The sequence below is a fragment of the Mirounga angustirostris genome, unplaced genomic scaffold (assembly GCF_029215605.1).
Source record: "Mirounga angustirostris isolate CCGP_5_RB_7025 unplaced genomic scaffold, mMirAng1.0.hap1 SCAF_4, whole genome shotgun sequence".
Classification (NCBI taxonomy): domain Eukaryota; kingdom Metazoa; phylum Chordata; class Mammalia; order Carnivora; family Phocidae; genus Mirounga; species Mirounga angustirostris.
Window position 1 is genome coordinate 89,716,486 of NW_026991712.1, and position 22,114 is coordinate 89,738,599.

The window sequence follows — 22,114 nt, forward strand, 5'->3', positions numbered from 1 at the left end:
CTTCCATTTTCACCAGGTTCACAGACCTCCTGAAGCTGACCCACGGATCTATAGACCATAGGTATGTAACTCTTGGAATAAGGGCCCAGAAGTTGTGTTTCTAGTTGTTACTGTTCCACTCAAGAAACAATTCCTGGATAGTCATTACGTAAACTCAACACACCCTACCAAATACCTGGGAATATAAAGTTGGAAAACACACAATCTCTGCTCTGTAGAAACTTTTTTTTTTTTTAAGATTTCTTTATTTATTATTTTAAAAAGAGAGCGGGAGGGAGGGGCAGAGGAAGAGGGAGAGAAGGAGTTTCAAGCAGACTCCCAGCTGAGCACAGAGCCTGATGCGGGGCTCAATCCCACAACCCTGAGATCTCACAACCTGAGCCAAATCAAGAGTCAGACGCTCAACCAACTGAGGCACCCAGACAACGCTCTGCTCGTAGAAGCTTAAATTCTTTTGCTGTGTGTGTGTATGTCTGTCAGGGGTTTGGGGAGTGAGGATACTCAGCTACAAAAAAAAACCCCAAAAAACAAACAAGTAACAGGAATAGAATGTAAGGACTGCTACCATGACAGAGGCGTCCACTATAGAGTACACGGAGAGCTGCCATGGAACTGTAGGAAGAAAGACAGAGTCATTGGGCTTGGAGCAGTCTGTGGGATATTTAGGAGAAGAGATTTGGAAAACTGCACTGTTTTCCAGGTACAGAGAGGAGCTTGTACCAAGGAACAAAGGCATAAAGATAAAAGATATTTTGGGGTAAGAGTCACTGGAACAAAGGCTGGGGGGAAGAGGTGAGGGCTAGAGAAGAGGCTGGAAATTCAGCCTCGGCTTTAGGTTATCAGACAGTGCACGCCGTGCTAAAGTATACAGACCACAGGTTCCCATCAATAGCTATTCCTCATCTGCTATGTGCAAGGTATATCTTGCTGTTTCTCTTAAGTCTTAAGAGTACTAGAGATACCTGTCCTTGGAAAACATGCTGGTACTAAATGAAGTGTTTCCAATTGTCATTATTATTCCTATGTAGGTGTGTAAGACAGTGATAGTACCTTGGGAGGGAAATAGTTGGGAGAAAGGTGTGGGGTACCAGAAAGTCAAGTAGGAAGCACACAGGCATTTGCTCATAATTTATAAATTAATTTACAAGTTATAAATTAATTAAGGCTGTGAGGATCAGCTAAGATTTGTGGATGAGAAAGAACTTTAAAAACTTAAAAACATCATGCAAATGCAAGCTGTAATAGTAATTATGATGATGAGGGGCGCCTGGGTGGCTCAGTCGGTTAAGCATCCAACTCTTGATTTGGCTCAGGTTGTGAGATCTCGGGATTGTGGGACTGAGCCCCTCATCAGGCTCTGGGCTCAGCTGGGAGTCTGCTTGAAACTCTGTCTCTTTCCCCCTTCCTCTGCCGCGAGTCGGGGTCCATGCTGGGTGTGGAGCCTGCTTAGGATTCTGCTCCTCCCTCCCTCCCCTCTGCTTGTGCGCTCTCTCTCTCTCTCTCTCTCAAAAAAAAAAATAGTAATTACGATGATGAATGTGGATTCCATATCAAATTCCCCATGGTATCTATACTAGAACATTTCTTTTTTCTCAAGCCTCCAACTTTACTTATCCCTTTGACCATGAGTCTCTATAGATGATCTATTCTCCTACTTTACAAAGTTAGTAAGGCCATTTTAATATAAACTCCCTAGCTTTTTTTTTTTTAAGATTTTATTTATTTTTTGACAGAGAGAGAGAGACAACGAGAGAGGGAACACAAGCAGGGGGAGTGGGAGAGGGAGAAGCAGGCTTCCTGCCGAGCAGGGAGCCCGATGCGGGGCTCGATCCCAGGACCCTGGAATCATGACCTGAGCCGAAGGCAGACGCTTAATGACTGAGCCACCCAGGTGCCCCTAAACTCCCTAATTTATTGGTCACGTGTGCATATGTTTTCTTTTGTTTGTTTAACAAGTGTTTACTGGGATATGGACATGAGACAGGGTCTCAGGGAATCTAACAGGGAAAATCTGAAAGCAAATACAATGCCACACTGAGAACTATACAACAGTGGATGTGTATATAAAACACAGCAACAATATAGAGACTTAATTCTGCTGTCATAAAAGCACTCGCAGAAGTGACGACTGATGCCTGAGTGAGTTTTGAAGTATGAATAGGAGTTCACCAGGAAGGAAAAACACAGCAGATGTTTTCCACAGAAGGAAGAGCATGAGCAAAATTTGGGAGACCCGACATAGCATCATTTGCTTCTGGAGGCAATGTGTGGATTCAGGGTTTAGATTCCGGCAATGCCTGCGGCCATGTTACACAACTCCCTCAATGCCAGTTTCTTCATTTATAAAGTATAGTAATCCCTACCTCTGGGGTTGTTAGGAGAATTACACAACATTATAGTACTCAGCTCAGCTGTATAGTAAGAGTGAAACAAACTTTAGTCATCATTATTATTACTAGTCATGCATCAGTGAAGTGTACAGAAGGGGTCATGGTAGGGATGAGTCTGGGAGAAATCAGGGGTCAGATCATAAAAGGCTTTGATGACCATCATAAGGAAAATGGACCTTACCTCCTGACAGTGTTGGAGAGCATTTTTTTTTTTTAAAGATTTATTTATTTATTTGAGAGACAGAGTAAGTGGGGCAAGGGGCAGAGGGACAGAATCTTCAAGTGGACTCCCTGCTGAGCACAAAGCCTGACATGGGGCTCGATCTCACGACCCATGATATAATTTGACCTGGGCCAAAACCAAGAGTTGGACACTTAACCAACTGAGCCACCCAGGTGCCCCTGGAGAGCATTTTAAATGACTCTGCCATGTCAGTGATCAGATCTGTGTCTCAAAGAGATCACATTACTCCTTGTTTTTACATTGTGTGTTTTTCACCTATCCAGTTAAAAACTACTAAAGGCTTTTTATGCCACCATAGTACTATGCATCTAAGAGCCTACACATAATGTGCCAGTTTGATACTGTTGAATTTTCCACTTCAAAACTTCTCTGAATTGTTAAATTGCAATAAAATAGAGAGGGGCAGGTCCCAGAAGTAAAGAAGTAACTAGGAAGTTGCTGCATTAACCTAGACAGGGGTGACCTCAACAATTGTCCAATTACCTTTAGAAGAAAATTCAAGTTCCTTACGGCATACAAAGCCAGCACAATCAGACCTTATTCCCAGTGCAGCCTGCCTCCCTCTCGTCTTTCCCAGACCCTAGAACTATTTGCTGGTCTTGAAATATGCCTTTCCCTCTGTGTCCCTTGCATAGTTTCTCCATCGGCACAGAATTTTTCCCTTTCCCACCTACTTCCTACACTATTTCTTCGAACTCCTATTCATCCTTCAAAACCCAGCTCAGATTTCATCTCCCCCAGGAAACTTTCAATGGCAACTTGCTCTTTTAGTCTGGAATAGATGACAATCCTCTATGTTCCAGAGAGCATCCCATGCTACTTCTATCAGAGAACTTATTAAAATCACGTAACATGTTTCTTACCAAGAAGACCTGGGTCTTTCATCTCTGTAACCTTTGTGTTTAGGCCAGTGTCTGCCATGTAGCAGGTGCTCAATAAACATGAATAAGTGAATACATGTCTCTTGTTTGCCACCATTTGACCATTATTCTACTTATACCTACTTGGGCTCCTTATGGCTAAGAAGTGAGTTCTGTTAATGGATACCGTTGAAGAATCAACCCTAAAAAGAAAATCCTTGGTTGCGGGGGCTGTAAAGTCTTGGAAATTGTGAAGGTCTACCCTAGGGCCTTAAAAGGGAACAGCACAGCTGGTGTATGCTTTTGTAGCCTTGAGAACAGGCAAAAGACAAGTGACAAACAGAGCACAGGAGGCACCTACTTGTCCCGCTGGGCCAGGGCCTCAGTGTATTGGTCAGGATTGACCCGGTCTGTTGGTGCCTCATCCCTGTCCTTGGTGACTCCCTTCAGTTTCTCTGAGAGCTCCAGGTTACACTCTTTCTCTGCTTCCACCAGAGCTGCCATGCGTGCAGCCTCATTCTTTGCTAGCCTGGATTCCTGCAAAAAGAGCAACAACTGAGAGACTGCGAAGTACCCCCCTAGGTTAGGAGCCCAAGACTGTGGACACTTGGATGGGTTGGGGAAGGAAAACAGGGAGAGAAAAGGTGAATGCCAGGAGGCAGAGCAGTAGGGAAATAGATGAAAGGGGGCCCAGGGCCATGGATCTCTGGAAGTCCTGCTCACCTCCTGCAGAAGTTGGATCTTATTCTCCAGGAGCTCGTAAACATGCTCCGTCTCCTGCTGTCTCTCCTCAAACTGGCGCCGGAGCTCAGCTTCATTATGGCTGTTGAGATTCTCCACATCAGCCCTGAAACCACAGAGCATTCGCCAGTCAGAGCCAGCCATATAATTTAGCAAAGGGACCCGTTAAGGTTGTTTGAATAATTCAGAGTCACACTGATGAGAAGAAAAAAAAAAAATGAAGCATTTTTCCCTCTGCAACTATTCGTGGAACTGCTTTTTCCAAACTTTTCAGGTAATCTTTCAGGAACTCTAATTGTTTTTGTTGCTTGTTAATCAGAATATACTTGACTTCCTAGAGGAGGCTTCATTATTGCTATTGCTTCAAGAGGAAACTCTTTCATTTGGGAGGTGCGCAGTCATCAAATGGTTCAGAATTCAACATCCATGTTCATCTGTCCCTGGTCTCTTCCATTTAGACTGTTCCCCCAGAGTGCTTTGCTAATTTCCTGTCTTTCTTGCTATTTGAATTTAAAGTGTTCCTTCCATTTAGGGTGCTGGGACAGAATATCCATTTGGACAGCCACAGAAATGCTCTCTTCCTTTATAGCCAGTAACCCACAGACTGTCTTGAATCTGGGCTATCTATCCAGTTTTCCCATGGCCCCATGCAGAGAATAGGAATTTAATCTATGAAGCTCAGGGTTCTGGCCCAGCTCTGCTTCCCTGATATCCTTAGGAATGAGTGTCCAGGCACTAGCATGAAGCGGGTAAGGTGTCACCAGCTTATTTATAGCTAACGACAGCTGCCCTTGATGTCTGAGGATTAACAATTTGGAGGCAATTTCAGGTGCTGAATGATCTTAATTCCGGTTTGGTTTTATTCCTGTTTTAAGCCATTTGTTGAGAATCATGGATCATCTTCTTGTTCTCAAGACAGAGAACAATATTATGCCTTCATAGATTCATGATAAATCAAAGCTGCTCTATCCAAGCCCAGTGGTACTTTAATATTTGACCCAGAAGTCTGTGTCTGTGAAGACCAAAGGGGGCTTTCCCAAAGATTCTAGGATTCTCTGGTTGATAATGGACACTACTCAGCACCATCTCCGAGGCTACATTTTCTTGAGTTCCCATATCATTATACAGATTGGGGGTGGGGAGAGAGGGTCTTGGTTGTACAAGGGACACAACTCAAGACCTGTAAATAGGCAGACCTCAAGAATCATCAACTTTGACTTCATATTCCTTGACAAATGCAAAAGACAACAGCTAACTACAATATCTTGAGAATGGAAGTTATACATTTTCTGAGTAACTCGGCAGGGAATGCCTGATTTAATAGGCTACAGCTGTTGTAAAGTCATAAGGGTGTTGAACTTGATGCCAGAGATGTGGGCTCTGCCACTCATTTGAGAAGACTTTAATGTACCTTAGTTTTCTCATTTCTAAAAATAGGATAATGCCAACCAATTAAAAGTTGAACGGACATAAAACATGTTTTAAAAGCATTACACGAATCTCAAAATTTATTTCTCAATCGTAAGTTTTCCTAAAGTCTATTAGCTCATTTAATGACTTAGTAAGTCTTTAGTAATAGCAGCATCGTGTGTACAATCGAGTCTGGTTTTGAGTATTCTGATCTTGTTGGACTGTCATCCTAAATATCAAGAAATACTGTAGAGACAGAAGGAATGCCAGATCGGATTAAATGTATACAGATCCCAGAACAGAATCTAAAAATTATTTTTAACAGCAATTTAAACAATACTTGTCATTGAAAATGAAGGGGTTTTAAATGATAAAAACTATAAATTATAAAAGTAACCATTTTAACAATACAAAATTACGTAAAGAAAAAAAGAAACAAGTCTTCTCCCTAGCAAAAACTCTAATCTCATTTCCCTGATACAAGTAATGTTGAAGAGTTTGGTATATAGCCCTCTAGTTTTGTTTTGTTGGGTTTTTTTAATGCATAATCAAGCAAACACAGGTAGACACAGAGGGGACTGTTTATCTTTACACAAAGGGGCTTTATACCATAAATATCACTCAGCACTTTTCCCCCTTGCTTAGTCTATCAGGGACTTCCCACCAAGATAATAATATAGAGCTAACTCATTCTTTTTAAATGATTGAATAATATTCCACAGTATGTTTGTATCAAAATATCTTCAACCATTGCCCTCTTGATGGATAGCTATTTCTAGTTTTTTGCCATTATAAATAATGATGCAGTAAACATCCTTCTGCATTTATTTTTGAGGGATAGATTCCTCCTAGAGATTATTTGGTCAAAGGTAATATGTATTTTTCACTTTGGTAGGTAGTACCACATACCAAAAATGTTGCCATAATTCAAACTCTCACCAGCAGTATCTGAGAGTGCCCACTTTCCCCCAAATCTATGTCAGCCCTTGACGTTATTAGCTGATTGTTGAATAGGAAGTTTATAATCGTAGGCCCAGTGAATTTCTGATCCACCTCAAGGTCTGTCAGATTTAGTAACAGAGAGAGCCAAAGGGAAAGAAAGCACATTGTTTCAGTTTCTCCATTGGCCACAGCATTCACAGGCCAGAGTTGTTAAGGTGAAGGAATTTGGTTCCAAATCTACTGTTCTCAGATTAATAAACCAGACTCTGGAAAGAACCAAGAGCTCAACTGGTTCAAACTGCAACTCACCACGTTTTATCTAGATGCTGTTTCTTGTCCTGGAGTTCTCGTTTCAGGCTCTCTACTTCAACCTTCAGCTCGATGTTCTGAAAAGCACACAGGCATTAATCGTCATTAACTGCCACAGACCCTCTGTCCTTCAACCAGGTTCCTACTTGAGTCTTGCCTTGGTCCACAGCTTCTCATCTTATCCCAGCCCTCTTCATGACCCATGACATAAATGAGATTCACATGGATCAGTAACCCAGTCAAGGATGAATGGACTATACAGCTTCGGGATTTCCCCAGAGCTGCTTATCTGTTCTCCCAAGCCATTCATTCTTTCCCCTGGATGATGAACGCCACCAAAGTCCGTTTGTCGTGAACATTTTCTGTGCTGATTTCCCACTCTTCACCATACACCAGGCCATTTAAGCTGTACTGGACGTTCCGTGGACAACATTTCACCAAATCTCTGTTCATACTTTACTTCTCCTGGGATGTTTTTATTTCCTTTTTGTGTTTGTCAAGTCGTAATTTGTTGCTGTTTCATCTTGACAAAAATTGTCTCCTTCATCGATTTACCATAAGAATCCCCTATCACCTTAAGCAAATGCAATTTATGAAAATGCAATTTAACGATAAAGGCAGCATATTGCTTTCAAAAACATTTGCAACATGATTTCTTTAAATAATTAAGTCCCCAGTTATATTTAAGATACGATTCTATACTTGAATTAACTTGGCAAAAGTTTCCAGGTCCCTCATTTTAAAGATAAGGAAATTGAAACTCAAAGACTTCCTCTAAGATAAAAACAATAATCGAATGCAGCATTCCATATGTGCTCCAGCATTTCAGCCAGACACCAGCCCAGGAAGCACTGCCAATTTTTGCTTGATTTAGTAGAATGTGGTAAATTATAGAATTAGGGAATGTGCTACACTAGGCAGTTAAGTATAGTGGTCAAGAACATAGGCCCTGAAGGTGAGAAGAGGAGTTGGCAAGCCACCTGCCCTCTCTAAAAGCCTCAACCTCCTCATCTATCAACGGAGGATCATAATGGCACCTCTCTTATTAGGGGGTTAAGAAAATTGAATGAAATAATGCACAAAACGTACATTGCACAATCCATGGCATGCAGTAAGCATTCAGCCAATGTTAGCTGTTATTAACTATAATAACAAAAATTTACCCTCTCTGACTAGGACTGCTGAACTTCTCAACCAATCACATGTTAAGTTAATGTCATGTCATGGAAAGGAAAGAAAATTACTACACCAAAGGCAGGCTATCCCAGACACCTGCACACAAATACATGCCCAATTTGAAGAGTCTGCAGGTGAGCTTTATCCTTCTAACATAAGTAGAAAAGACAAAAGAAAAGCAGGGAAAGAAAAGAAGAAATAGGAAGGATGAAAAATAGAATTAATTCTCCAGGCTTTGGCATTTGGTCCACTCAATCAAACAGACAATTAAGTTTATGAGGCTCACACAGAACTGCTAAAATAGTCTCATCTCCACAAGATTAGATCCTAAATCTTATGATCAGTTATTCCAGTGGATCAAAGTACTTTCACGGGTGTTAGAAAATCTACCACATGGAAATGCGAGTATATAACCAATTGACAGCACTGCGGTCTAACCCTTCTGTAACCTCTCTCTGCAGAAAAATCTCTGCATGGTTTATCACATTTATTCATTATCCATTAGCAAATATTCATATGTAAATTGTCCAATTCTAAGTACAGCTGGAGTGGATCCCAAATTAACTCCATCTGCTTATCACCAAGTCTTGTCAGCTCTTGGTCAAGATATCTGAGGAAATTTCTGTACTCAAGAAAGGGGCAACTGGGCTGGCAGGGAAGAGAGCCTTTTTTTATACATGTCCCCAGAGGAGTATTCACCCATCTAACTGAAGGAAAAGTTTCACTGATGAAGCTAAATTAAATGACTGGAAATACAATAAACCTTCATTATGTTAGTACCTAGAGCTTGAGAACTTGGCTAATGATGAGTTTATAGATTAACTGTGTTTAATCAGACTTTGTGTTGCAACTTGTCTTGTTTCCGGAAAAATCACGCCAGTGATAACCAATTACCTAACTCCTCTCCAAGGCTTCAATTTTAACTCTACAAACCGATCCACTGCTCATAACTTCATATTCATGCAAGTGTGTGTGTGTGTGTGTGTGTTTTAATTACTCTTCAAGCACCTTGAGGACAGGAACTATGTCTTATTTTATGTCTCTCATAATTTGCTGCTGGGGTAAGTGCAGGCACTTAAAATAAAAAAACAAAAAGCTTGACAGCATACAGTCATTGATAAAATCAGCAAGCAAAGTATGTGTTAGAGATTAAAGGTTGCTGGAACCAAAGTTCTTCCCATTGAAGTTCTTGACCTCAGGAAGTTCTCAGTGTAGTAAGATGTGAATTGGGATCAGTGAGTGAAGGAAATGGATATCACGTCTTTGCAAGACAGTAGGTTATAAGCCAGAGAGGAGCACAGCCTTCCATAGAAGAATCCTTATCTGAGACAAAAATAAATATGGCCAGATCTCACTTTAAATCAATTCTGTAATTCAAGAAGAAATAGGTTAGCAGGAAGAAGAGTCTCAAAATCTGTGAGCAGACCCTCTTATAATTTGTGATTATTCAAAGTGAAAACTAACTCTAAGTGGGTGAGTTTTATTTTAAAATCTTTTCTTTTTAGAATCGTATCCCTTCTAAGGAAAAGTGTAGTTCGTAAATATTTTTTGCATACAGAGTAAATTTCTTTTTTTTTTTTTAAGATTTTATTTATTTATTTGACAGAGAAAGATATAGCGAGAGCAGGAACACAAGCAGGGGGAGTGGGAGAGGGAGAAGCAGGCTTTCCGCAGAGCAGGGAGCCCGATGTGGGGCTCGATCCCAGGACCCTCGGATCACGACCTGAGCCGAAGGCAGACGCTTAATGACTGAGCCACCCAGGCGCCCCCAGAGTAAGTTTCTTTTCCGGACCTCTCTGATATCCCTGGGACAAAGCCGTAGCTCTATAAAACAGGGTGAAGTATTAGCTATTTTCATAAGGAGTTCAATGTGTCCTGACCAAGGGACAAATGACTGGTCCCTACAAATCCCTACAAACGCATTTTAGTAGCTTACCAGTGAGCTATCTGTAGATGAAGCTTCTTTCCATTCACCCAGGTTTTATTTTTTATTTATTTGTTTTTTTTAAATTTTTTTAAAAGATTTTATTTATTTATTTGAGACAGAGAAAGAGAGCACGAGCAGGGGGAGGAGCAGAGGAAGAGGGAGAAACAGACTCCCTGCTGAGCAGAGAGCCCAACGTGGGACTCGATCCCAGGACCCTGAGATCATGACTGAGCCACCCAGGCACCCTCCATTCACTCAGTTTTAAAGCAAAAATAGAACTCTAGTGAGTCTAAATATTTGGTTCTGTCATTAACTAACTGTGTGACCTTGGACAAGTCATCCCCAAAACTTTCTGGGTTTTATACAATTAATTTAAATCAGAGCCTCTCCCTCCTGCCCATAAGAATTATAATCAACCCCCACTGCTCATCTCAGCTGATGTGAGACACCTAGCCAGAATGTGTTCAAATGCAAAACGTCAAGTTCCTGGAACCTAGGGTAGAGGAAAGACTTTATTCAGTCCCTGTCTTTCTACGTCATCCACTAGCACAGTGAAGCCCCAAATTAGACACACCGGTTGCCCCAACATGTGACAAGTGTCCTTCATTGTCAGGGAAAGGACAATAAGGCAGTGTCTTCAACCTCAGTAACCAGAAGATTACAAGACAAGGGCACTCTTCTGCCAGAGACGGCCTTAGTGTTCAGTCTCCCAGAGAGATGGAAAAAAACAAGCGGAAAAGTTTCGGCTTCTACAATACAAAATACAAGGATCCACATCCAAATAACAAAACTCCTCTATTCAGGTCACTCTTTCAAGCCCTACCCATGTCAGTCCTTACCAGAGGCCCGAAAACAATACCATTTCCTTCCTAGCCCAGTTTACCTTGGTTAGACAAACACGGACTGAATCCACACTGAGGCTGTGGATGGGTTCTCAGGTGATCGGGTATTTGGACAGATGCAGCCAGGGTTCGTGTGTGTGTGTGTGTGTGTGTGTGTGTGTGTGTGTGAAAGAGAGACAGAGACAGAAACGGTGCTCATTGGGAAGAGGACAGGGTAGCTGACTTGTGAGATTTGTATTTTCATCCAATTCTAGTACTCTAATAGGTACTAGAAAGAGCAAGGCAGTCACAACCATGGTCCTCAGGGAATTTGCAGCCTGTAAAGGCAATTAACCAGACGATTATAATAGAGTGTGATAAGCAGAGGAGACCTAAGGGCACTGGGCTGGCTCAGTCGGTGGAGCATGCAACGCTTGATCTCAGGGTTGTGAGTTCGAGCCCCATGTTGGTATAGAGCTTACTTAAAAATGAAATCTTTAACAAAACAAAACAAAACAAAACACAGAGGAGACCTAGCATCAGATAGCTGAACGGGAATGCACGCAGGTGGGAGGTATAAATGGCAGCAGATACACAATTCCTGTTAACTCCTAGCTTTAGCCTACAAAGAAATTACTCCTAGACTCAACTCATGTACGTCATAACTTGGGTTGCCCTTCCTCTCAGCTCCCTCATTCTAATCTTTCAGGGAGGAGGCCTCTAAATTAGAAACTACAGAGCTGCTGAGGGAAAATAAAGGAGGTGGTACTCAGGACAGTGTATGTCGAGGCCGCTGGTAGGCAATAGGCTCAAGTGATGGAATGTAGAAAGGGCCCACAGCGACCCCCTGGCCAAATACAGACAGGCCCCTCAGATGACCTACCTCAACAGAGCAATAGGCCCTCACTGACCGTGAGCTTTACAACCAGGCACAGTTCCCAAAAAAGGGAAGATTCCATAGGTTGCCATGCCTTCTCACCTTCCCCCTTTAAAAACAGCCCCAACCACTGCCTCCTTGCAGAGAGTCTCTCCTCTGCTGTCCTGCTCATGGCTCCCTTGCGGTGGAGTCAATAAACTTCTATCTCCTCTGTTCTGCCTCAGCTGAATCCTTTCCCCGTCTGTGCCACCGGCTTCCACCCAATCATCGCCCCACATCTGGGGGCTCCCATCCGCTCGAGAGACACCCATTTAGACACCACAGTGTAGAATGTAGAACTAAACCGTCCTGGGTTCAAATACAAACTCTCTCACATTGTATTAGGTTGAATCACATGGAAGTGCAAATATTCAACCATTTTTTAAGTTTCACGTAGTTTCACAGAGTTCATCCTCTGCATTCTAGAGGTAAAACACGTAAGCTAAGGGGCGCCTGGGTGGCTCAGTTGGTTGGGCGACTGCCTTCGGCTCAGGTCATGATCCTGGAGTCCCGGAATCGAGTCCCGCATCGGGCTCCCTGCTCGGCGGGGAGTCTGCTTCTCTCTCTGACCCTCCCCCCTCTCATGTGCTCTCTCTCTCTCATTCTCTCTGTCTCAAATAAATAAAATCTTTAAAAACAAAACAAAACAAAAAAACACGTAAGCTAAGTTTTGCTTCAGGTGCTAACAGCACTATGTTTCAGGGATATTGAGAAATTAAAGGAAAAGATGTAAGGGAAAATACTTGGCATATGGTGGGTGTTCGATAAACATTAGTTTCCCGAAGGGAGTAAGATGCATGAATCAGGAAGGAGAGAGAGCTCTTTCTGGCTAACCCTGAGTTTAGGAACCCAAGAAAAGATAGATGAAAATGAGGTGTCTTGGGGCACCTGGGTGGCTCAGTTGGTTAAGCGTCTGACTCTTGATCTCAGCTCAGGTCTTGATCTCAGGGTGGTGAGTTCAAACCCTGCATCGGGCTCCCTGCTGAGCATGGAGACTACTTAAAAAAAAAAGTGTCTTTGGATTTTGATGGTGGGGGAGCCTACGTTGGGGGGGGGGTGGATAGGGAATATATGAGAAACCACTGTACCTTCTGCTCATTTTTGCTGTGCACCTAAAACTGCACTAAAAGACAAAGTCTATTTAAAAATATGGGAGAAAATAGGAGAGGTGTCTTGAGCTTGTTTTATTTAGACTCTGAGCTCAGAGGTCCCAATATACACACTGCCTTGGTGTTCACACTGATCTGTAACTTAAACCCTTCTCAGCCACCCTTTAAAAATCCTGGTGGAGTCCCAGAAGCCTCAGTTGATCTGACCCAACTGAGCTGGCAAGTGAGAAAACATACACATAAATACCAATGATCTCAGTGATTTTCTCCCCCTCCCAGCACATTCCTTAGCAGGACGAATCTCTCTCACTTGGCTGGAGCCTCTCTGTTCACAAATAGGCCTGGCTGGGCTTAATTTAGCAAAGTGCAGGCCTCTTGTGAAAGCCAGGGGTGAGGCTAGAGCCCCTGTGATCCCAGGACACCTTGTGTAGAGACAGGAATGCAGCCCCACCAAAGGGGCTGAAAGGATTATTCAAAATGATCTGTTTCCCTCAGCTATTCAGGAACAGGAGTTCAGGGGAGCCATCCTGTGCATTCTTTGACTTCTCTTTGGGCAGCAGGTATAGAATTGGGATAAGTAAAAATTTACTCTAGAGTAAAAAGTTTAAAAACTATATTAATTTTTCTATAGATACATTGGTGCTCAGGACACCAATGGCTTACTAAGTATTTTAAAGTTATCCATGGCTTCTAACATGATCTGACATTCATGTCCAAATTCAGCTCTCAATTCTGGATTGACACTTGCTTTGATGTATTCTCCAAAAAGGATAAAGCCACTCATTGGTGCTCTGCAAAGTGCAGGACGGAATCCATTGCTCACCCTGAAGCTTGCATTACAAACTGGAATTGAAGTTCTAACACAGGGCAGTCACTCCTCTGAAACCTCGCTGTGTCCTGAAGCCAGGTGCTCTGATCAGGCAACTCTTCTGAAATTATACCTCTGCCTGGGACCAGGGACAGTGCTTAGACTGTAGACCCCAAGCTGTGTGGTGCAGGACGGCAACCATGAGCCACATGGAGCTACCGTACCCTTAAGATGTGACTAGTCCAAACTGAGATGTGCTGTAAAGGTTTCAAAGATGTAATACACGGGGCTCCTGGGTGGCTCAGTTGGTTAAACCACTGCCTTCGGCTCAGGTCATGATTCCAGAGTCCTGGGATCGAGCCCCGCCTCGGGCTCCCTGCTCATGCAGGAAGCCTGCTTCTCCCTCTACCTGCCGCTCCCCCTGCTTGTGCTCTTTCTCTCTTTCTCTCTCTCTTGCTATCTCTCTCGATGTGTCAAATAAATAAATAAAATCTTTAAAAAAAAAAAAAAAACAAAGACGTAATACACACTGGGTTGCAAAAACTAGCCACAACGAAAGCATATATAAAATCTCAATAATTTTTAAATATTGACTTCATGTTGAAATGATAATATTTTAAATATATCATTAATATTCATGCCATGCGTTTCTTTTTACTTTTTTTTGTAATGTGGCCACTAGAAAACTATAAAGTACGTTTGTGGCTCCTATTACATTTCTTTTTTTTTTTTAAGATTTTATTTATTTATTTGTCAGAGAGAGAGAGAGAGAGAGAGCACAAGCAGGGGGAGCAGGAGGCTTCCCGCTGAGCAAGGAGCCTGATGCAGGGCTCGCCGATCCCAGGACCTCAGCCAAAGGCAGACGCTTAACTGACTGAGCCTCCCAGGTGTCCCTCCTATTACATTTCTGTTGGACAGTGCTGCTCTATAGGATGTTAGGTAAAAGGTGTACTGGTTTCAAGTACATTGCATGAAGACGTGCTCTGACCTGCATCACAGTTAGTTCTGCGGCATAAGAGCACCTTTCAGAGTTTTTATGGGGTTATGGCATTCATCAACCAACAAAATACAGAAGTGACTCCTGCTAACTACAAGTGGAGCAAAACTATCTAGGGGGGTGATAAGAGTAACTGAACAAAAGTCAGATCACCGGGGCGCCTGGGTGGTTCAGTTGGTTAAGCGCTTACCTTTGGCTCGGGCCATGATCCCAGGCTCCTGGAATCTAACCCTGAGTTGGGCTCCCTGCTCAGTGGGGAGCCTGATTCTCCCTCTGCCCATCCCCTCTCTGCCCCCTTTGTGCTCTCTCTCACTATCTCTCTCTCAAATAAATAAAACCTTAAAAAAAAAAAAAAAGCCAGATCACAGTACTACCCAAACTATGTTCAGACAGTAAACAGCAAATGTCAGGAAGGCAGGGCCCCCTCTGTCTCCTCATCATTGTGTCCTCATCACTAGCATAGTGCCCATACACAGAAGATGATTATATATTTATCAAATGAAAAGATGTTGTTCAAAATAGAAATACAACCCACTCAAACAATTCTCATTGTCAAGAATTTCCTTGTCTTACACTTTCCCAATTTGCTGGCTTTCTACTTCTGCCAACCCTCGGAGAGACTGCTCAGTTCTGGGATGTTCACCTGGAACACCAGCCTCTGGACCTCTCAGGGGGAGGAAATAGCAAAGGTGGTCCCCCTTCCACCTTTTCTGTACAGACAGGCCTCACCGGCAACTTCTGGGTGTTTGCAATTGATCAACAAAACTTACTAGGTTTCTATGATTGGGCTCAGCACTATTGAAGATTATGTTGAAGTTACAGAGGAAGTTTGAGATCAATCCAACCCACAGAGTGTTTCTAATCTAGGAGATAAGAAATGCATACATGGAAAGATGATTACCAGCTGAGGATTAAATAACAGGTGCCAAATAATGCATCTGAACTGTAATTTCGGGAAGAGCAGAGAGAGTGAAAGATATTTCAGGCAATAGGGGTGAGGAAAGGCCCACCTGAGCAGATGTAATCTGAGTTGGACTCTGAAACCCAAGTAGGGTTTGGATAGGCAGAGAAAAAGGATACAGGTGGTCCAGGTGTGAACAAGGATGTGTCAGCAGGAATGAGCACACACGAGGGGGACTGACTCACTCCAGGAACACGTTTGCAAATATACAGTGTGAGAATAAAGCTTGCTTCCTGCTTCATTAAGAATATTGAAACAGGGGCACCTGGGTGGCTCAGTCGTTAAGCGTCTGCCTTCGGCTCAGGTCATGGTCCCAGGGTCCTGGGATCGAGTCCCGCGTCGGACTCCCTGCTCGGCGGGAAGCCTGCTTCTCCCTCTCCCACTCCCCCTGCTTGTGTTCCTGCTTTCGCTATCTCTCTGTCAAATAAATAAATAAAATCTTTTAAAAAAAAAAAGAATATTGAAACAACTGGAAGAAAACTGACAGTCTCCTACCACCACATCAATCCATCCACCAGCATCTATGCTCACACATTCTGTCTTTACACTTGTGACCACAGATCGACTGTCCATGCTCCTATCTAAAGCCAAACCTCCCACCTACGCATTAGGTCTCATTCTCCCTACTGATCAAAAATAACATCCAGAAAGTCTCCCCTCTCTTCTCTACCAATATTTCACTTTCTACTGGAAAATTCTGTTGGTATACGAAAGTGCTATTATTCCTCTATCTTTTAAAAAAATCTTCTATGGACCCCATACTGTTACCAGTTACTGTCCTGTTTCTTTGCTCTCTTTTGCAACAAAACTCCTCAACATACTGGGTCACACTCACTGCCTCGACTCCTCCTCCTGTTTGTTGTTAAACTAATGCAATCAGGCTTTTGCCTCCACCAGTCCACCAAAATGATGACTCTAATCAAAATCTCTAAGGGCATTTCTGTTGTTAAATCCAAACGTCAATTCTTAGTCATCATATTACTTGACTACCATTGGCATTTTGAAAGGTTGATCCCCCCACCCCCATTACACACTTCCTTCACTTGGCCTCCTCAATTCCAGACTCTTGGTTTTCCTCTCACTTCACTGGTTGCATCCTCTCTTTCTCCTTTGCTGGTTCTCCCTCCTTCCCCCCAACTGTTAACATTAGAATGACCCACAGCTTAGCCTTTGGTCTGTTTGTCCTCCCCCTTGGTAGGTCAAACTCCCTTGGTGATCTCATCTAGTCTCGTGGCTTTAAATACCAACTATATGCTGATACCTTCAATATTTATACCTCCAGCACAACCCTTTTCCAACTGCTTACTTGATATTGCCACTGGCAATGTTCAACAAATATCTCAAACACAAAATGTCCCAAATTAACTCCCACTCTCCACCCTCGAACCTATTCTATACGTAGCCTTCCCTATCTCAATTATGGCAGCTCCATCCTTCCATCTGCTTAAGCCAAAGCCCTGGGGTCTTCCTTGATTCCTTTCCTTCTCTCATTGGCTCCTTTCACAGCCAATCCATCAGCAATTTCGTTGGTGTTCCCTTCACTGCTTATCCCCACGACTGCTATTATCTTAGTCTGATCACCACCGGCTCCTATGTTAATTACTGCAATGGCTTCCTAATCACCTGTTCTGGCCTGTATTCTGGTCCTTCCACAGCCTATTCTCATTACCATAGCCACAAGGATCTTTTCAAAAGTCAGATAGGACTCATTCCCCTGCTTAAAATCCTTTAATGGCTTCCCTTGTCACTTGGAGTAAAAACTAAAGTCTCTAAAATGATCTACAAGGGCCCTTTACCTCTGAGGCCTCACCTCCGAACATTCTCACCCTTTCTCATGTTGCTTTGGCCACAATGGTTTTCCTGCACTTTCTCTGCCTGGAGTGTTCTTCCCCGTTACCTGTTTGGCTAACTTCCTCATTTCCTTCAAGTCATTGCTTAAAAATCATTTCCAATGGCAGAGCTACTTTGGAAAACAGTTTGGCAGTATCCTATAAGTTGAAATAGACGCTTCTTGTGTAACCTAACAATTCCACTATGGGGTATTTACCCAGGAGAGATAAAACAAAGACTTGGATGTGAAAATTCATAGCAGCTTAATTCATAATAGCCAATCACTGGACACAACCCATACATTCATCAACAGGTAAATGGAAAAGCAAATTACATTATATTCATATGATGGAATACTACTCAGCAATAAAAAGTGATGAACTACTGACATAACAACATGGATAAACCTCAAAATCATGGTAAGTGAAAGAAGTCCAATACCAGAATATACACTGTATTATTCCATTTATATCAAATTCTAGAATAGCAAAACTAAGCTATAAACAGAAAGTAGATCCGTGGTTTCCTGCAGCTAATGCTGTGAGAGAATTGGCACCAGTGGGACATAAAAGCAACTTTTCTGGGTGATGGAAATGTTTTACATCTCAATTTTGTCATGGTTGTGGTATGGTTACAGACATTTGTTCAAATTCACCAAACTATACACTTAATACAACTGATTAAACAAAAAGATCAAAGGAAAATAGAAATGATAAAGAAAGTGGCAATGCAAACAGCCAAGTGCAAAGGGTGAGCAAGGAGCTCAGCACAGGGACCACCAATCTGGGATGCCTTCATTGCCTCAGGTCAGCCCTGAGGACTATAAATGTTGTGAGGGTAAAACCCACTAACATGTTTATTTACTTCCCTTTCGATTTCCTCTCTGCAAAATAAGTGGGAGGACTGGACAGACTCTAACATGGTTCCCCATGATCCTTGTCTCCTGGTGTTCATGCCTTTGTATAATCCCTTCCTCTTGAGTACAGGCAGGATGCGTAACTTGCTTCTAATCAATAGAACATAGCAAAGGAGGGGCGCCTGGCTGGCTCAGTCAGTTAAGCATCTGCCTTCAGCTCAGGTCATGATCCCAGGGTCGTGGGATCAAGCCGCACAACGGGTTCCCTGCTCAGCCAGGAGTCTGCTTCTCCCTCACCCTCTTCCTGCTGCTCCCCCTGCTTATGTTCTCTCTCTCTCTGTCAAACAAACAAACAAATAAATAAATAAATAAGAACATGGCAAAGGTGACAGAATGTCACTCCTGTGACTATGTTAAGTTTTAAGACTCCGTTTTGCTAGCAGACTTGCTCTAGAGCCTGCTGACTTGATGAGATAAGTGGCCATATGGGGCAAGCTCACATGGCAAGGAACAGAGGTAGCCTCAAGGAACTGTGGGCAGCCTCTAGCTAATACCTAGCAAGAAGCCAGGACCCTTTGTCCTACCACCACAAGGAAATAAATTCTGCCAACAACCCACATGAGTTCAGAAGCTGATTCCTCCCTAGTCGAGCCTTCAGATGAGAACTTGGCCTGGCCAATATCTTGGTTGTAGCCTAGTGAAACTCTGAGCGTAGAACTCAGTGAAGTCCTGCCTTTACTGCTCACACATAAATGGTGAGATAATAAATATGTATGTGTTTTTAAAATCACTTTCTAAAAATGGCCTTCCCTGACCACTTTTTTTTTTAAGATTTTATTTATTTATTTGAGAGAGAGAGAGAGAGCACAAGCAGGGTGGTAAGGGAGGGGCAGAGGGAGAAGCAGACTCCCCACTGAGCAGGGAGGTAGATGCAGGGCTCTATCCCAGGACCCTGGGATCACGACCTGAGCCGAAGGCAAACACTTAACCGACTGAGCCACCCAGGCACCCCCCAACCACTTTTTAATACTGCAACCTTCCCTCTACTCTTACACTTTTTGACCCCCTTACCCTGCTCTACCTTTTTCTTTTTTTCCCCAAGAGGGCTTATTACTTTCCAATATTGTACATATTTTATTTATTTATAATATTTACTGTTCTTTGCCTGTTTCCTCAAGCCAGAATACAAATTCCATGAGGATAAGAATGCTAGTCTGTTCTGCTCATTGATATATATTCCAACCACCTCCAATAGCATCTGGAACATAGTATGTGTTCAATAAATGTTTTAAATGAATGAGGCCTAATGTTTAGGTTTCAACTAGGATCAATCTATTCTAATTGTCAGCAGAAACAGAGCACAACTCACCGTCTGTCACAAACTGAGACATATCAAATCTACTGTTAGGTCACCTCTGAGTCTGTTCTTCCCCAAATTAAAAAATCCAATTCCATTGCCTTTTTCTCATAAGCCTCATTTTTCTGATTTCCTCTGAACTCCTGGAGTCCCATACCAGACTCCGCACAAGTCTGACAGGACAGTGTACAGGGATAAGGACAGTCTGGTTCCTATTACATTCCATATGGCAATTTGCACCTGTTTCACAAGGAAAAATGAGGTAAATGCCACCTCTCAGTGTAGATACATCAATGAGACAATGCCACCTCTTCCTGCCACCATCTTGGTGAAAGCCACTATGAAAAGAGATAGCATTTTACTAGAGCTGCTTCTTTTCTCATTGGTCAACCCTTAATACAATGTAGAGTGATTCACTAAGAGGCATCATTTGCATTTGAAAGAATGACTAACTTTAAATTCTAAAGAATGTGCCAAGGCCTTGCTTACTAACTGAAGAATCAGGCCATGGAGCTGCTGGGCTACCAGGTACATGCCCTGAGGCTATTTGAGGCACAGCCGGTCCTGTGAAAATTGGGGACAAGACACCAACTTCCTAGAGCTATAATACGGTTGAGATTGAAATATGTGTAAAATGCAGAGAATGGTGCCTGGCATGTAGTAAACACTAAATGGACATCCTCCTCCCCTGAGCTTAAATGGGAAGCATTTAGCATTTAGTTTCCCTGTGTCTGTGTGAATTTTGGGGGAAGGGGAGAGAGGATATGGGACAAAGAAGGACAGAAAGGGCCTAAGCGTGGGGAAAACACTGACACCAGAGACAGGACCAGACCCGGGTCTAGAAACTCTACCTAGAAATAGACAGAGGAGTCCTCAGGCTGTTTTTCCTCATGACGACTTATTTTCCTCCAGCTTATATCAAGACCCTTAGGCACTGGGGACATACTCTGGCACTTTGAAGAAGTAGGGGAAACAGAGAAAAGAGGGGCGAGAGAAAGTAGGAAGCTAGCAGTTGAGGGTAGAGAAAGCCTCAAGTGGAGTTCCAGTTGAATCGCTAACTGTAGCGATTCAGGCCATCCCCCCTATGTGGCCCCTGCAAACCCAACCTTTCTACAGCTGGAGGGACCCCTCTGCTCTCACCCCAGTTACTACTATCACGACTCTGCCTGGGTCCTCTGAGGTTTGAACAGGTTTGGCAGCAAGTTGGGCTTCTCCACAATCCCACAGCAGGGAAGGGATCTGAGAGAAAGAAGACTTCGAACGAAAACTGCTCCCCGCCTGTAAGAGATCTGCTCCCCTGAACTCCTGAAGTCCGCTGTCTTCATTTGAGGCTCTAGCTCTGGACACAGAAGTTCCTGACTTTGGAGTGGAGTGCCAGCAACACACCTTGTCATCGACTGAGTTGTGCAGGTGGGCAGTACAAGACTGTTTATGTTGAGCATATACTCGGCTTGACTAGAGAGAATCTGGACGGGGAGGCCCACTGCCGTAACTCTGAGAGGGGCAGCCTCAGAGAGAAGCTCTGAAACCTGTCAAGAAAGGTGCCCTAGAAGGATCTGCTTCCTTCTGGCCCTCAGCTAGGACCTAGACTCTCCTTATGCAGCTCCAGGCCGTGGCTCCCCTGCAGGCAGCCTCCTTTCCATTTCCCCAGGGGCTTGGAGGAGGGCTTTCCCCCTCAGGCCTCTGTGCAGGCTTTCTAGAGCGCCGTGTGCCTAGAGAGGTGGCTTCCTGCCCTTCATGGCAGCGGGGCCTGGCAGGAGATCGGGAGATGAAAAGCTGGCTTTACAAGGCAGCCCGGGCCTTGCATTCGCTCCCAACCTCTTTCAAGCCAAGTTTCCAAATAACAGGGGTGGTAACTGCCCAGTGCAGCCCCAAGTCCATTCTAAAGCTCCTTGGCAAAAAGCCACCTGACTATTACTAGGTTTCCACAGAACGGCATGTACCAAGTTGGAGCACTGTCTTTGGTGTGTGGGTAGATTAGCTGCTATTTAACATGATAGGGCAGGTTCTTTTCCAGGCTGCACCAGCCCCCCACGATGCGCCTTCTCCATGTATAACAGATCCCCACTTCTCTGTGAAGTTGAACTTGCTTACATGAGATGGCAAAGGCAGGAAGCAGAGCAAAAAAAAAAAAAAGTTCACAATGACTTTTGGAAACGTAAATGACATAAATGAAACTCCTGGGGAAGGGGTATGTAGGCTGAGGAAATAAATATTTTCTTTTGGAAGTGCACACAGATTACAGAATCACTTATCTGTGAATTGCTCCTGCTGTGTACCATTCTATTTTAGCCCAGTAGTGCAAAGGGGAAGAAAGTCTACACTTGTGACAAGTATATAAATCCCTTGAACTTTTGTTGAAGACCAAGGAAGTCACTGCAAATACATGGACAGGTAGCAAGGCCTCCTGGATTCTAGTCTCAACTTGACCAGTAGCTTGTTCTGTGACCTTAGGCAAGT

At 43.3% G+C, this 22,114-nt stretch overlaps 1 protein-coding gene across 8 annotated transcripts in view; it reads right to left on the reverse strand.

Annotated features, from left to right (window-relative positions):
- Window positions 1-22,114, reverse strand: part of PDE4DIP (phosphodiesterase 4D interacting protein) — a 207,029-nt gene that overhangs the window by 99,610 nt on the left and 85,305 nt on the right. For 7 of the 8 annotated variants that reach the window (XM_045896835.3, XM_045896829.2, XM_064588555.1 and 4 more), the window contains 3 exons: window positions 6,897-6,973; window positions 4,218-4,341; window positions 3,856-4,031 (listed from right to left, as the gene is read on the reverse strand). In XM_045896835.3, the coding sequence (XP_045752791.2) occupies window positions 3,856-4,031; window positions 4,218-4,341; window positions 6,897-6,973 (377 nt within the window). Of the gene's footprint in view, window positions 1-3,851; window positions 4,032-4,217; window positions 4,342-6,896; window positions 6,974-22,114 lie in introns of those variants that run through there. The other variant, XM_054512655.1, reaches the window with a different exon arrangement.